Source organism: Periophthalmus magnuspinnatus, chromosome 3 (assembly GCF_009829125.3).
Source record: "Periophthalmus magnuspinnatus isolate fPerMag1 chromosome 3, fPerMag1.2.pri, whole genome shotgun sequence".
Taxonomy (NCBI): Eukaryota; Metazoa; Chordata; class Actinopteri; order Gobiiformes; family Gobiidae; genus Periophthalmus; species Periophthalmus magnuspinnatus.
Genome location: NC_047128.1, coordinates 15,642,519 through 15,656,083, shown reverse-complemented (window position 1 = coordinate 15,656,083; position 13,565 = coordinate 15,642,519). Strand labels below are relative to the sequence as shown.

General features: G+C 40.9%; 1 protein-coding gene across 6 annotated transcripts in view; it reads left to right on the top strand.

The window, feature by feature from the left end:
• Positions 1–6,288: 6,288 nt before the first annotated feature.
• The window catches only part of ppip5k1a (diphosphoinositol pentakisphosphate kinase 1a), a 47,678-nt gene continuing 40,401 nt past the window's right edge, over positions 6,289–13,565 (top strand). For 4 of the 6 annotated variants that reach the window (XM_033985297.2, XM_033985306.2, XM_055231559.1 and 1 more), the window contains exons 1-5: positions 6,290–6,336; positions 9,288–9,347; positions 9,993–10,645; positions 11,561–11,756; positions 12,002–12,092. In XM_033985297.2, the coding sequence (XP_033841188.1) occupies positions 10,508–10,645; positions 11,561–11,756; positions 12,002–12,092 (425 nt within the window). In that variant the 5' untranslated portion in view covers positions 6,290–6,336; positions 9,288–9,347; positions 9,993–10,507. Of the gene's footprint in view, positions 6,337–9,287; positions 9,348–9,992; positions 10,646–11,560; positions 11,757–12,001; positions 12,093–13,565 lie in introns of all 6 variants that reach the window. The other 2 variants (XM_055231552.1, XM_055231557.1) reach the window with 2 other exon arrangements.

Genomic DNA, 13,565 nt, shown 5'->3' with positions numbered 1-13,565 from the left:
TATGCAATGGCCTAAATCTCACACAATTAATTGACATGACTGTAGAAATTTAAATAAAAGGCACACTCACTGATGTAATCTTAACAAACAAACCCCTTTATTACTGTGGCTTGCAAAAGTATTCATCCCCCTGGAACTTTTTCAAATTTTGTCAAGTCACAACCACAAATTTAAATATTTTTTTTAATTTGCTTTTTATGTGAACAAGTAACACAAAATGGTACATAAGTGTGAAGTAGAAAGGAAAAAAACAAACATCATTTCCAGATAAAAAAAAATAATACAAAACTGAAAAGTGCAGTGTGCAAAAGCCTTTTACTGCAATTATAGCTTCATGTCTTTAGGGGTATGTCTTCACCAGCTTTACACACCTACAAACTGAAATTTTTGCCCATTCCTCCTGGCAAAACAGTTCAAGCTCTGTCAGATTTGTGAACTGCTGTTGTCAGATCTTGCCACAGGTTCTCAATTTGATTTAGGTGTGGACTTCGACGGGGCCGTTCTAACACATGAATATGTTTTGCTTTAAAACATTCTGTTGTCACTTTGGCTTTACGTTTAGGATCGTTGTCCTGCTGGAAGGTGAACCTCTGCTCCAGTCTCAAGTCTTTCGTAGACTCTAACAGACAGACCTTCTGTGTGCTCCAAATGATTTGCTGCGCTCCTTTGACTTCATTTTGTGGTTGTTCCCCAACTCTCTCAACAAACTTCTATGGCTTTCACAGCACAGCTGCGTTTATACTGAGACAAGATTAAACACAGGTGGACTCTTTTTAGTCATTAGGTCAATATTCAATCTTTACAAAATCACCAGGCAACTTCTAAAAGCAATTTGTTGCTAATTCACATAAAATGCTAAGAAAATGTATTTAAATTTATGGTTGTGACGTGACAATATGTGAAGAAATTCCAGGGGGGTGAATACCTTTGCAAGCCACTGTATAAGGCAAATCGTGTTTTTCCACTTAATTTTAGAGGCCATTGTCCAATTGGATGTATTCGAAATACAAAAGTGAAAAACACACGTCCGTGTGTAAAGGTGAGAGGATCATATAAAAATTTCAGTGACCAGGACTTCATCTCTCACCTGTATTACAGTGATACCGGGTTAACATCAGAATCACTTGGCCCTGATGTGGCCGTAAACTTTTTTATTAATACATTTATAGTAAAAGCCAAAAGTAAAATCTGTCAACTAAGAAGCTAACCTGATATTCATTCATTACCAACTGATATTTTATTAGATTCAGCTATTGTAAATTCTAAAGAGGAAATAAGTGATGCTTTTAATAGGCATTTTACAAATTTTATAAATAAAGATGAAGTGCCGATAATTCACTGCCTGTATCAAACAATGAGTCGGACAATGGCTTTTCAATATTGATCTCCAAGTCCTACTCTTTTAGGCAGTCTGAAGCTGACCTTCTGAATGTACCAACTGTGTAAAAAAAAAAAGTATGTATTTCCTACTACTGTACCGTGTATACTACTATACTATATATATAGTATAGTATAGTATAGTATAGTATATATATATATATATATATATATATATATATATATATATATATATATATATATATATATATATATATATATATATATATATATATATATATATATATATATATATATATATATATATATATATATATATATATCTTGCAGAGGTTTTTATATGCTAACTGTTAAATCTAACCAAAAGCACTCTAAACTTTAAGTTTTGTAAATAGTTTGTTTTTTGTAGCCATAAACTGATCAAACCAGACCAGAGACCAGACAAGAGACTACACCACAGACCAAACTGCTCTGCTGTTGGAGGCCTCATCAACAAATTAAAATGTGTTAATAATAGGATTTTAATAGGATTGAGAAAAAAGACTGAAATCCAAAATGACAGGACTCACATTTCAGAACATGTTTGCACAGATCAAAACTACAAGTTTAGCTGTTTTTTAAGACAGAAGAAATGATGGCAATTGAAAATGTCAGCATTGGCAGTTTGTTGATTGTGTCCATTCAAATTGCATGGGCATCCAATCCGCCTGCATTACGACAGGGCGACTCCAGAGCAGATCTGATGTGGGTTTATAGACGTGACTATCAGACTCTGGACACTTGGGACGTTGAGCTTATCACACTAATGCAAATGCACCAGTTCAGATGAACACCTTCCATCTGAACTGGTGCATTTACATTGGTGTGATAGTCTCTGTATCTGTATCTGCCTTATTATAAAATGTGACCAGTGAGATGTTCAAGACAGGTTTAGCCCTGAGTCCATTGGAGCGCCCTAGACAGAGATGCTGGGGTGACATGTAAGACCCTGGGCCCAGGTCCTGACCATAGACTGTATAAAGAAGTGAGTGTAACGTTACCAAAAGCGTTCAATTCCAAGTGAAGCTCATCAAGGCTGGCAGTTATAGAAGTGAATTTGGCGTTCTAAATTTGGGATTCCACTTGGATGTAAACCGGTTTAAAATCAACATTGTTCACTCCCTGCTTGGAACGCAGCTAATGGGTTAGCTATGCCCATTTATATATACAGTCAATGGTTCTGGTGGTTTTCCAGCAAATGAAAGCAAGTGATTGTTGGCATAGTGACACATTGATAGCTTACTCGCCAATGTGCTATTTTATTTTATTTTTTACAAAAAACAAAAAGTTAGTTATTAACTGCATTTCCGTCATAGACTGCATAAAGAGGTGAACTAAAGGAGGTAATACGAACATTTTAAGAACAAAAATGACAAGACTGACAGCAGCAGTTATGGAGAGAGGGGCGACAGTTTTTCAATAGAACGTGAATTGGAGCCAGAGTTGATGGAGTCGGATGCAGGGCCATGCTCACTTCCTATTTGGAATGTTATGGTAGGTTAACTATCCATCTATGTATACAGTCAATGGTTTCCACCTATATAAAATGAATATATTTTCAAAATTTGCATCAGAAAAGCGCATAATGAATGTGACTTTAGCCCCATTTCCATCAAAGCATTTGAGCACGTACAGGTTATTGATGAACTGGTTACCGGAGCTGCTTTGTGCTCTTTGTCATGATACTGCTAATCCTAGTTTGGTTTGGCTCACCCTTTGCCAGGTATTGCACTGTAAATGGAAAAAGAACAACCTCTGAAGTCCCACAACTTGTCCACAACGCTGGACGAGCATTAACTTTCTCCATGTTACTCACTACTGAAGATTAGACTGCGCTTATGTGTCTCGCAAGTCGTTAGTTGGCCAACATCATTTTTAGCCCGAACCTCAAAAATTGTGTGTTGCAACAAAGTTTGTTTATGTGTACTCCTCTGGAGGATTTTGGGCCGACAACAGCATGACAGGATTATTCTGGCTTCGTCCATCACTTGTGTCCACTTTGCTCCAGTGCAGGTCCAACTGTGGGTAATGTGGCTAAATGCGAATACCTGAATGAAATACCTTCCAAAAATGCAGTTTGTTATGTGCTTAAATCAAAATCCACCTGAAGCAAGTGAATATGTTAATTAACGGTTCTAAAATTTGATATTTGTATGTTTCCACCTTCCGTTACTTATACGGATCTTCAAAATGCACATTAAAAACAAGGTGATGGAAATGCAACTATTGACACTTTGCAGCTGATGTCATCAACATTCCCTGGGCCTGTGATGCTAACTGAAGCATTACTCTGTTTGAAGCTCTGTTATTCAAATTAAACTTTCATCTGAGCTTAACTGAACATAATCTAAATTTTTCTTTTTCCAGACTATTTTAAACTTTACTTGGCAGTGTTTGCTAATAGAGCTTGGGATTGTGACATCACGTCTCGTGATGTTTTCTGACACTACAGAGTGATAGATTTATTTACCAGCAGTGAGCCAGCAGTTTATGGGGTTATGGGGTTGTACCACTGTATGTGGGTGTGGGTGTGTGTGTGTGGGGGGGGGGGGGGGGGGGGGGGGGTGATGTTTGTTCAAGCAAATCTCCACACAGTGCTCCATGATAAATGTGCCCACTGTGTGTGTGTGCTCCATGATAAATGTGCTCATGCATGTGTGTTTCATAATAAAAGTGCGGTTCGAGGCATTGGGACAATTGTGAGTCTACAGATCTGAAGATGTGGAAGTTCCTCTGTGCTCTCCTCACTCTGACCCTGACATCTGACCCTGTAACCTCTGAGGATGCTCCTGCCGCAGACTGTGTCAGTGTTGTTACGATTCACGCTGGAAAAAAACTGTTTGGGGACCGTGATGAGTACACAGTGGATCTCTCACTCTGGTACAACATGGTGAGTCCTGTTTGACTTTAAGAGTGTAACATGTCTGACCCAGCACACCTTTGACCCAGTGCATGGGTAATCAGTTTAGAATTTCACTTTCTACACTTATATCCCTCAGTTGTCCAGGTAGGTTCCATAGTTGTTCATGGGTGTATATCTATGTGGTCTTATACTTGTTCTAATACAGCAAGATATTCAGAAAAGCTTAATTTCTGTCCTGGGAATGGAACGTTTTTGTATCGATACCTGCTCAAATGAGTATCTAGTTTCTATACTAGTTTTAGTTTCAATTTGTATCTGATTTTTGAAGTTTACATACATTATATAAACGACACATGTTTTTTTTTTTTTCTCACTGTCATGAAATGAAATCAAACTAAACTTTTCCTGTTTTAGGTCAATTAGGAATACCAAAATTATTTCTATTGCCAAAATAATGAGAAAAGATATTTTCGGACAATTTTTCATTACTTTCTTTAAAGTCAGAGGTTTAAACACAGGTATAAACACCACGGGAATGCCCAGCCATCATATCGCTCAGGAAGGGGACAGGTTCTGTGTCCCAGAGATGAATGCAATTTGATCCGAAATGTGCATATCAACCCAAGAACAAAAGCAAAAGACCTTGTGAAGATGCTGCTGAAGCTGGTAAGAGTGTGTCATTATCCACAGTGAAACGAGTAGTGTAATGGGCTGAATGGCCACTCTGCCAGGAAGAAGCTGTTACTCCAAAGAAACATAAAAAAGATTACAGTTTGAAAATGCACACAGGGACAAAGACTTTAATTTTTGGAGACATGTCCTATAGTCTAGCTAAACTAAAATTGAACTGTTTTGCCATAATGAGCATTGTATGTTTGCAGGAAAAAGGGTGAATCTTGGAAGTCTGAGAACACCATCCCAACTGTGAAATACGGGGGTGGCAGCATCATGTTGTGGGTTTGTTTTGCTGCAGGAGGGACTAGTGCACTTCCTACCAATTAGAGGGAGAAGCTTGGGGAAGGATATCCAAAACGTTTGACCCAAGTCATACAGTTTAAAAGCAATTTCTTGCTTTCTTTCTTCTTCTTTTACCAAATCCTAATGAAATGTATGTAAACTTCAGACTTCTGAAAGTAATGAAAAATAAAGTGTATGTGTTAGTTTTATATATATATATATATATATATATATATATATATATATATATATATATATATATATATATATATATATATATATATATAGTGCATGTGCATGTACACTTCTGGTTTCAACTGTACATATACTCACCCTGTTGTTTTTACAATGCAGGTGAAGTTGGGAGAGACCAACTCAGTGCTCTCCCAAAATCCAGATTGGAACCAGCCCTTCACGCTCCAAGAGAAGATTCCCATGGTGTTACTTCACATCAGGATGGTGTCCAAAAATAAAATTAAATGTTACTCATGCACAATCCAGGCTGGAGACAGCAAATGTAGCTTCTGCAAATGCAAGATAAACCTGCTCACCCACCATGTGCTTTACTCCTACGAGTGCAAACCCAAAGAGTGAACAGAGTCTGTCTCAAATAAAAAAGTGATAAAGAGTGCACTAAATAAACCATGTAAACAGATCACACATGTTCCTTTGGCATGATACACACAGCCCTGATCAGACACATGCTGACCCTGGTTTAGCAGCATATTTTCTGTTGGTTTATGTTATCATGACTCCACTTAAGAATACTGAAAAAGGTTTAGAAGGGATTCATCCAGACAAGCAGTAGAGGGGTTGTCATCGATGTAACTCCAGGGGACTACAGATGTTAAGAAATTAAAATAATCCAATCTAACCTAACCAGTGCTTATAAGCAAATGTCAGTGCAATGGAGGAGAGGAGCAGAGGAGGAGCAGCAGCAGTTTATATGCAGTCTGGTACTTTTTTGGGATCACAGGAAATGGTCGTTGCTCGTTCTTTTATTTACTCGTCTCTAATTGGCCCATGTTTCCCCTCTGCCCCGCCCTTTGCCCCGGGTACTGTTCTGTGATTGGTTAGCCGGTCTGTCACTCACGGGGAGCTGTCAGAAGAGCAGAAGGCTCTCCGACTCGGGCTAAATTGTGAGTAAGTCTGTATATAAACCTCCCACATCGAGCCTACAGTGCACCAGCCTCCCGTGGTCTGCAGCCTCTCTCCCCGGGTCTTGCTGCCTCTCCTCGCCGCCTCAGACTGCCCCAAAGACGCCCTTTGTCCTGACAGTTCACCGCTAGTCTTGGTTAGCTCCGTGCTAACGTTAGCCTCAGGTAGCAAGTGATTGTGAAAGCTAACATCGGATAACCTCGTGATTAAACCTCATAATTCCGCGGTAACATGGCTCACTGACGCCTCAGGTCACAGTGATCGGGCTCCAACTCGGGTCCAGCACAAACAGTTTAATCTTAAACTCTTAAATTTGTCTGATTTTACACATTTTTCGCTCCTAACGCTGGTTCTGTAGCTGACGTCCTAACCACCACTTAACATATGCACTGCTCTACAGCGCTAACGCTCCTGTTCAGACTAGTCCTGCTTTAGTGATGGTTTAGTCTTGGTTTATGCCTGTTTTAGACCTGGTTTAGTAGTGGTTTAGGCCTGGGTTATTCCTGGGTTACTTCAGATTTAGTCCTGGGTTAGTAGTAGGGTTGATCCCTTTTTGGTCTTGGTTTTGGGTCCTGGTTTAGTCCCTCTTCACTTCTGATTTAATCCTGGTTTAGACCTGGATTTAGTCCTTATTTGGTTCTGATTTAGTCTTGGTTTAGTTCTGATTTAATGCTGGGTTATAACTTGGTTTGGCTTTTTTGGTCTTGGCTTTCAGTTCTGGTCTAGACCTGGTTGTAGTTTTTTCATAGTCCTCATGTGAATAATCTTACACACATAAAAGTTTACATTTAATTTAGTCACATTTCCTTTTAAAAAACATGAGCTGTGACGAGGTGCTGCTTTAGTTCAAGGATCACTGTTACACAACAATCCTCTACCCACTTTCCCTATTCTGCACCCCTCTTCTTCCTCTGAACCACTGTACCTCCTTTGCACTACTGTTCCTCCTCTGCAAAACTCTCCTCCCTCTACACCACATATTCATTGTCCCTGCTCTGCACCATGTATTCCTCGTTTCCATATGATTGGTACGGGGCGGAACGGTGCGGACCCTGAGTGTTTCCACTGTCTAAAGCAGTGGTTCTCAAATAGTGGGGCGTGCCCCCCTGTAGACAGTGCGTACGCAGCGCGCACACAGCAAAGAACAGGAGAGAGCGAACAGATCGTGACACAGGGCAGTGAATAAGAGACACTTTTGCTAAAGAGACACTATGGAAAACATTTTAACAGGGATGAAAAGAAAGGCGGAGATAGACGGAGGTAATGAGACGCACGGAAGTCACCCGAAAAGTAAGACGAGGAAGTTTGATGAAGAGTATGGAGCACTTGGCTTCACCGTGACTCTGGTGGGACACGAGGACAGACCGGTGTCTGCTGTGGCAGCGGACAGTATGAAGCCAAATAAGTTGAGGCGCCACCTCATTACACCTCAGTCACGCTGATAAGACGCTGGAGTTTTTTCAGCGTAAACGTGCCAAATATTGCCAACAATCATCCCATATAAGGTGGCATACCAAATTGCTAAATTGCTTGTTTTGATTGGATATTTATTTAATTTTAACGTATTATTTTGATATTTATTTTTAATCTAAAGTTATTCATTTGATGTTTATTTTATTTAATTATTTTTATTTGATATTTAATTAAATTTCATGATATTTTATTTTTTGAGTATCAAATGGTTAAATCAGTTGTTCAAAAAAATGTATAGTTCAAATAAGGATAAAATTAAAAAAAAAAATAGATAATGTTTTCTTGTTCATAGGGGGGTCATGATAGAAAATAATTGAGAAGCACTGGTCTAAAGTGATCTGTACCGCCCCCTTTGAGGGATCTGAAGTGGAAGTGCACGCCACTTGCTGTCAAGATTAAAAATATTATATTTCCAGTGTATAATGCACTTAATATGAGACAAACTCAGTGCATTACTTAAAGAGATGCTAAAACGTGGCATAGAGGTGCAGAGAAGTGAAATATATGCAGAAAAAGCTGACAATAAACGAGTAGTTTTGTGTTTACGCTAACTTTAGCAGTCTCACAGTGCCACCAATTTGAAATAACTAAATATCTTTTTGTGACCCGCTGAAATCTGCTTTATGATTAAGGTGGTTTTCACACTGCCAGTACTTAGGTCGACGTAAAAGAGCATTCTCTGTGAGAGCGGTGCTTGGGCCGGTGTGAACCCATCAGTCGCATTCTTCACAGCAGTTACCTGCCAGTCCGAGAGCTCTTAAATCACATAGTGTTCTCATAGCGAGTGCTATGTGAACGCGGCCGACCTTGGACTGACCTGCGCAGTCTGCTGTGACAGTAAAGTGCTTGGAATTTGACAAATAAGCACTGCGTTCACGTATATTTGTATGAATGGGTGCGGCAGAGCTGCTGTTTGACATGTTCGTCGAACGAGGATTTGGATCATATCAGTCACAGTCTCCTCCTGCCTCTGTCGCAGGTGAGCATTGGGCGGTCTGTCGTACTTTTTCTCTTCCGCCACCAACGCGTACAGTGGCTCATACTGGGTGTTTGGGGTGAATGATGAGCGGTGTGTGTGAACAAGGCCCACCCAAATGTAGAGTAAACAGAACTAAATTTAATGCGCACTGGGGTCGGTCCACAGAGCCACTAACATGTGTGAAAACAACCTTTAAGTATAATAATTACCTAAATAATAATTTGGGTGCAATTTAGATTTGATTTATTAAGTTAATAATAGTTGTGCTGGGTGATGTCAGTTGTTCACGGAGCAGAGTCCTGGCCCTGGACCCTGACCCTTTCCATGCCTGGAGCATGGAAACCCAACTTGGTTGCCAAACAGACCCACTCCAATGCAGCCCCAAGCGAACCGTGCTAGTGGAAAAAAGGCTATATATTCACTGTCCCTCCTCTGTGCAATATATTCACCCCCTTTTTTTTGTTTTTGTTTTTTTAACAGATTTAGTCCTGAAACAGAAGCTGAAGAATGAATGATAGCTCCTAACATCTCTAATTAAAGGTAAAGGTTTTACAAGTGTGTTGGTGAATATTAGCTTAGTCTCAACTCCAGCTCTAGTGATTTGACATGACTGTAGTTGGTGTGGGAGTGTGGGGAGGATATTCAGCACACAGTAGCACTGAACGATTTAGGAAACAACAACAAACATAATTGTGATTAGATTTGAGATTCATGTTTTAATAATGGCGTTCTGTTCAAAGTTCATATTTTAAACAGATCCAGAAGAAAATGATTGAAATCTGACAAACTAATACAAGACTCACATTTCAGTGAGTTTTGTTTGTACTGATCTAAACTACAGATTTGGCGGCTTTTATGCAGAATAAGACCTCAAGGATGTACAGGGAGGGCATCTGACACACAGGGACATTTCAGAACATGTTTGTACAGATCTGAAATACAGGATTAGCAGTTTTTATGCAGAAGAAGGCAGGAGATTTTGTTGTTTGTGGAGGAAATTATGGTGCTTGCTTACTGCATCCATTTAAATTGTAATTTCCATTCGATTGTGATTAAGCTTGCAGCTGTAACACATAGTCAGAACTGGGTGTGTGCTCAAACTAACCCATAGGTCACTGTGCAGCATACCTCATTAACATTATTTTGTTAAAGATTTTAAAATTATCTTTTTTTTTCCATTCACAGTTGTGCCTCTGATGGAATACTCAGGTCCCTGGGTCTCTCTTCCTCTGTCTGAACCTCGCCATTCGCCTCCCGGACTAAATCTGGACTAAACCTGTACTAACCCCGGACTAACCCTGGATCTGCTCTGGACCCACCCTCCCTGACGTCCTCCTTCCCTCCTGCTTCCCTATTTCTACCTCACTTATTCTGAAATGTCCAGAAGTGAATGTTTTTTATGGATTGAGCACTTTTGCAAGATAGGTCAATTTGAAGTTACCTCAGAATAATAGATCAAAAATAAATCAAGACCTTAGATGTATTTTTTGTACACATTTAGTCCTTGTTTCAGTCTTGGTTTAGTTCGGGTTCAGTCCTGGTGTAGTCTTGGTTTCAGTTCGAGTTCTGACCTGGTTTAGCCCTGGTTTAGTTTTGGTTCAGTTCTAAATTGATCCCTAGTCTAGCCTAAATTCAGTCCCTCCTTAGTTCTCACCCCGCCCCCCTGGCCCGGCCCCACCCCTCCCGGTGATGTGGCGGTGATGTCACGTCCTGGCAGCCCCGCTCACTCAAGGCCGACGCCCACCTTCTTCTTGGGGCCGGACGATGACAGCGAAACTCTGGACATGAGCGCTCCCGACATGGACCTGTACGACGAGGAGGAGGAGGAGCCGGACTCGGTGAGAGGAAGTTAAAATTCACTCTCAAATGTGGATTTATTATTAAATTATTAAATAACTTCTTAAATTAACTTAAAGGTACTGTACCAGATTTTCACTACCTTACAAACGTGAAAAACAGAACTAGTTCGCTTTAAAGTGAACTATTCCGCAAAATGGACTTTTCTAATCATGTTATAGTTGTTTCCCCTCACTATTTACTTGGATTGATTTGTGCATGTTTGAGCAATCTTTAATCGGTTATTTAAAAAACAACAACATCATTTTGCAGATTAATTCCCATTTTCATATCACTGATACATTGTACCTCTGTAGTTCATTTTTAAATTTTATTTTCTGGCATGGTGATACATGTTGGATTCAGCAGCGTTGTATAGTAATTTTGGCACAAATGGGGAAATAAAAATCCACTGCTCACTTCTGTGATGTGCAGCTATCCATAGGAGGGGCGACACTTTGTCGTGATGACGTTTACATCGATGTCCGCTCCCATTGGGCACCACAATTTTCTAACGTGAAAGTCGGTGGACTTGTTTCTTTTATTAAGTTGTTTTAGATCAATGTTGTGATTTAAAAAATTGTGATCCATGGGTGTCATAAATTATAACATATAGAGCAGACACAAGCAGAGTATGTCTGCTTTATACAGTTTGTAGTGGTCCAAAGTTATTCCTCACTCCTTAGCTTATGTATTCTGAGCATCCTAATTATTTACAGCAAGGGGTTTATAAGCATTTATAAGACCAGAGCGGAGTTTTACCGTCACTGTAAAGTTAACAACTAGCATGCCAACACACACTTCCTGATTCTCAGACATTAAAAGGCTTTATAATGAGAGGCAGATAGTACACAGCAGATGCATTTTGACCTCTGAGCTGCTTATACATATATCTGCACTGGTGCCTGTGCCCTCAGCCTCCAGAGCAACAGATCGTTGTGGGAATATGCTGCATGATGAAGAAGTCCAAGTCCAAACCCATGACCCAGATCCTGGAGAGACTCTGCAGATTTCAATACATCACAGTGGTCATTTTTAATGAGGAGACCATCCTGAATGAGGCAGTGGAGCAGTGGCCCCTGTGTGACTGCCTCATATCATTTCACTCTAAAGGTATTACTACAAATACTACTACGACCACTACTACTACTACTACTGTGACTGAACGAGGCCGTGGAGCAGTGGCCAATGTGTGACTGTCTCATCATTTCACTCTAAAACTGAATATGACAACTACTGCAAATATTACTATTACCACAACTACTAAAATATTACAAATACTACAACTGCTACAACAGCCTCATCTCTTTCCACTCCAAAGGTATTACCAATACTACTAGTACTTCTGTCTGCTGCAGGCTTCCCTCTGGATAAAGCGGTGGAGTACGTCAAACTAAGGAACCCTCTACTGCTCAATGACCTCAACATGCAGTACTACATACAAGACAGGTACTACTACTACTACTGCAGTACTGCATACAGGACAGGTACTTTGTGGCCAAACCTCCTTGTCAAAGCCTCAGCTTGTCAGATCTCAGAAGCTAAGCAGGGCTGGGTCTCCTTAGTACTTGGATGGGAGACCGTTGAGAATACCAAGTGCTACAGTGGGGCGCCAGTGCTAAAAACTGTTGTTGTGTCCTTTGTCCAGATGCTTCACCCACATTAAGATAAGATATGCCTTTAGTAGTCCCACAGTGGGGAAATTCCAGACACATTGCCTAGTATGAAAGTGGTATGTGAGCACACTGGCAGCCTCGCTTCTGTCAATCTGCCCCAGGGCAGCTGTGGTTATAATGGATGTAAAGCTACTGGAAAAGAGCTGTAGAAGACTAATGCTTTATAATAATAATAATAATAGTCCAAGCAGGGACTCCCAGACTTCCCTCACCCCAGACACGTCCTCCAGCTCCTCCGGTGGGACCCCAACGTGTTCCCAGGCCAGCAGAGAGACATAGTCCCTCCAGTGTGTCCTGGGTCTTCCCCGGGGCCTCCACCCGGTGGGACATCCCTGGAACACCTCCCTAGGGATGCTTCCAGGAGGCATGAGCAGATGCCCAAGCCACCTCAGCGGGCTCGTCTCAATGTGTAAGATCTCTACTCCCAGCTACTCTCCTGTGACTGAGCTCCTCACCCTATCTCTAAGGGAGAGCCCAGCCACCATGAGGAGGGAGCTCATGACCATAGTTGAGGGTAGGAACGTAGACTGACCGGTAAATCGAGAGCTTCACCTTTCGACTCAGCTCCTTCTTCACCACAACGGTCCGATATAGCAACCACATCACTGCAGATCCCGAGATACTTGAACTTCTCTACTTGAGGCAGAGACTATTATTACTATTCTATAGAGCAATGGTTCTTAACCTTGTTGGAGGTACTGAACCCCACCAGTTTCATATGCACATTCACCGAACCCTTCTTTATTGAAAAATAAAATGATTTTCTTTTTCAAATTCAAGACACATGTATGTTTTAATGGTGCACAAAATGAATCGTGCATTAACATCACTGTTCAAAGAATAAAACCAATACAGTGCATGAACACAAAGCAACCAATTGTGCTTCAAGTAAATTCAAACAGCATGTCAAAGCAGAGGCATGGGGCTCTTTAAATATGTTACTGTCATTACGGTAAGGTGTCCAATCAGAGCGCAATTGTCGCCGGGATCCTCCCAGTCAACGCTGGGGCATCACTCTGGCCGTGTCTCATGCTCTGTCTCAATTGACCAAAGAACGGCGCATTTAAGTCGGGCAGGTACTTCGATAGGGTGCATTTGTCAAATTGGGACATGGCCGGCATCTGGAGACACATCTGATTTGAGACATGCACCCGACTCAAATCATATGAGTCGGGTGCGTATCTTGACCTCCACCGAACCCCTGAGACTGACTCACCGAACCCCTAGGGTTCGATTGAAGGTGAGG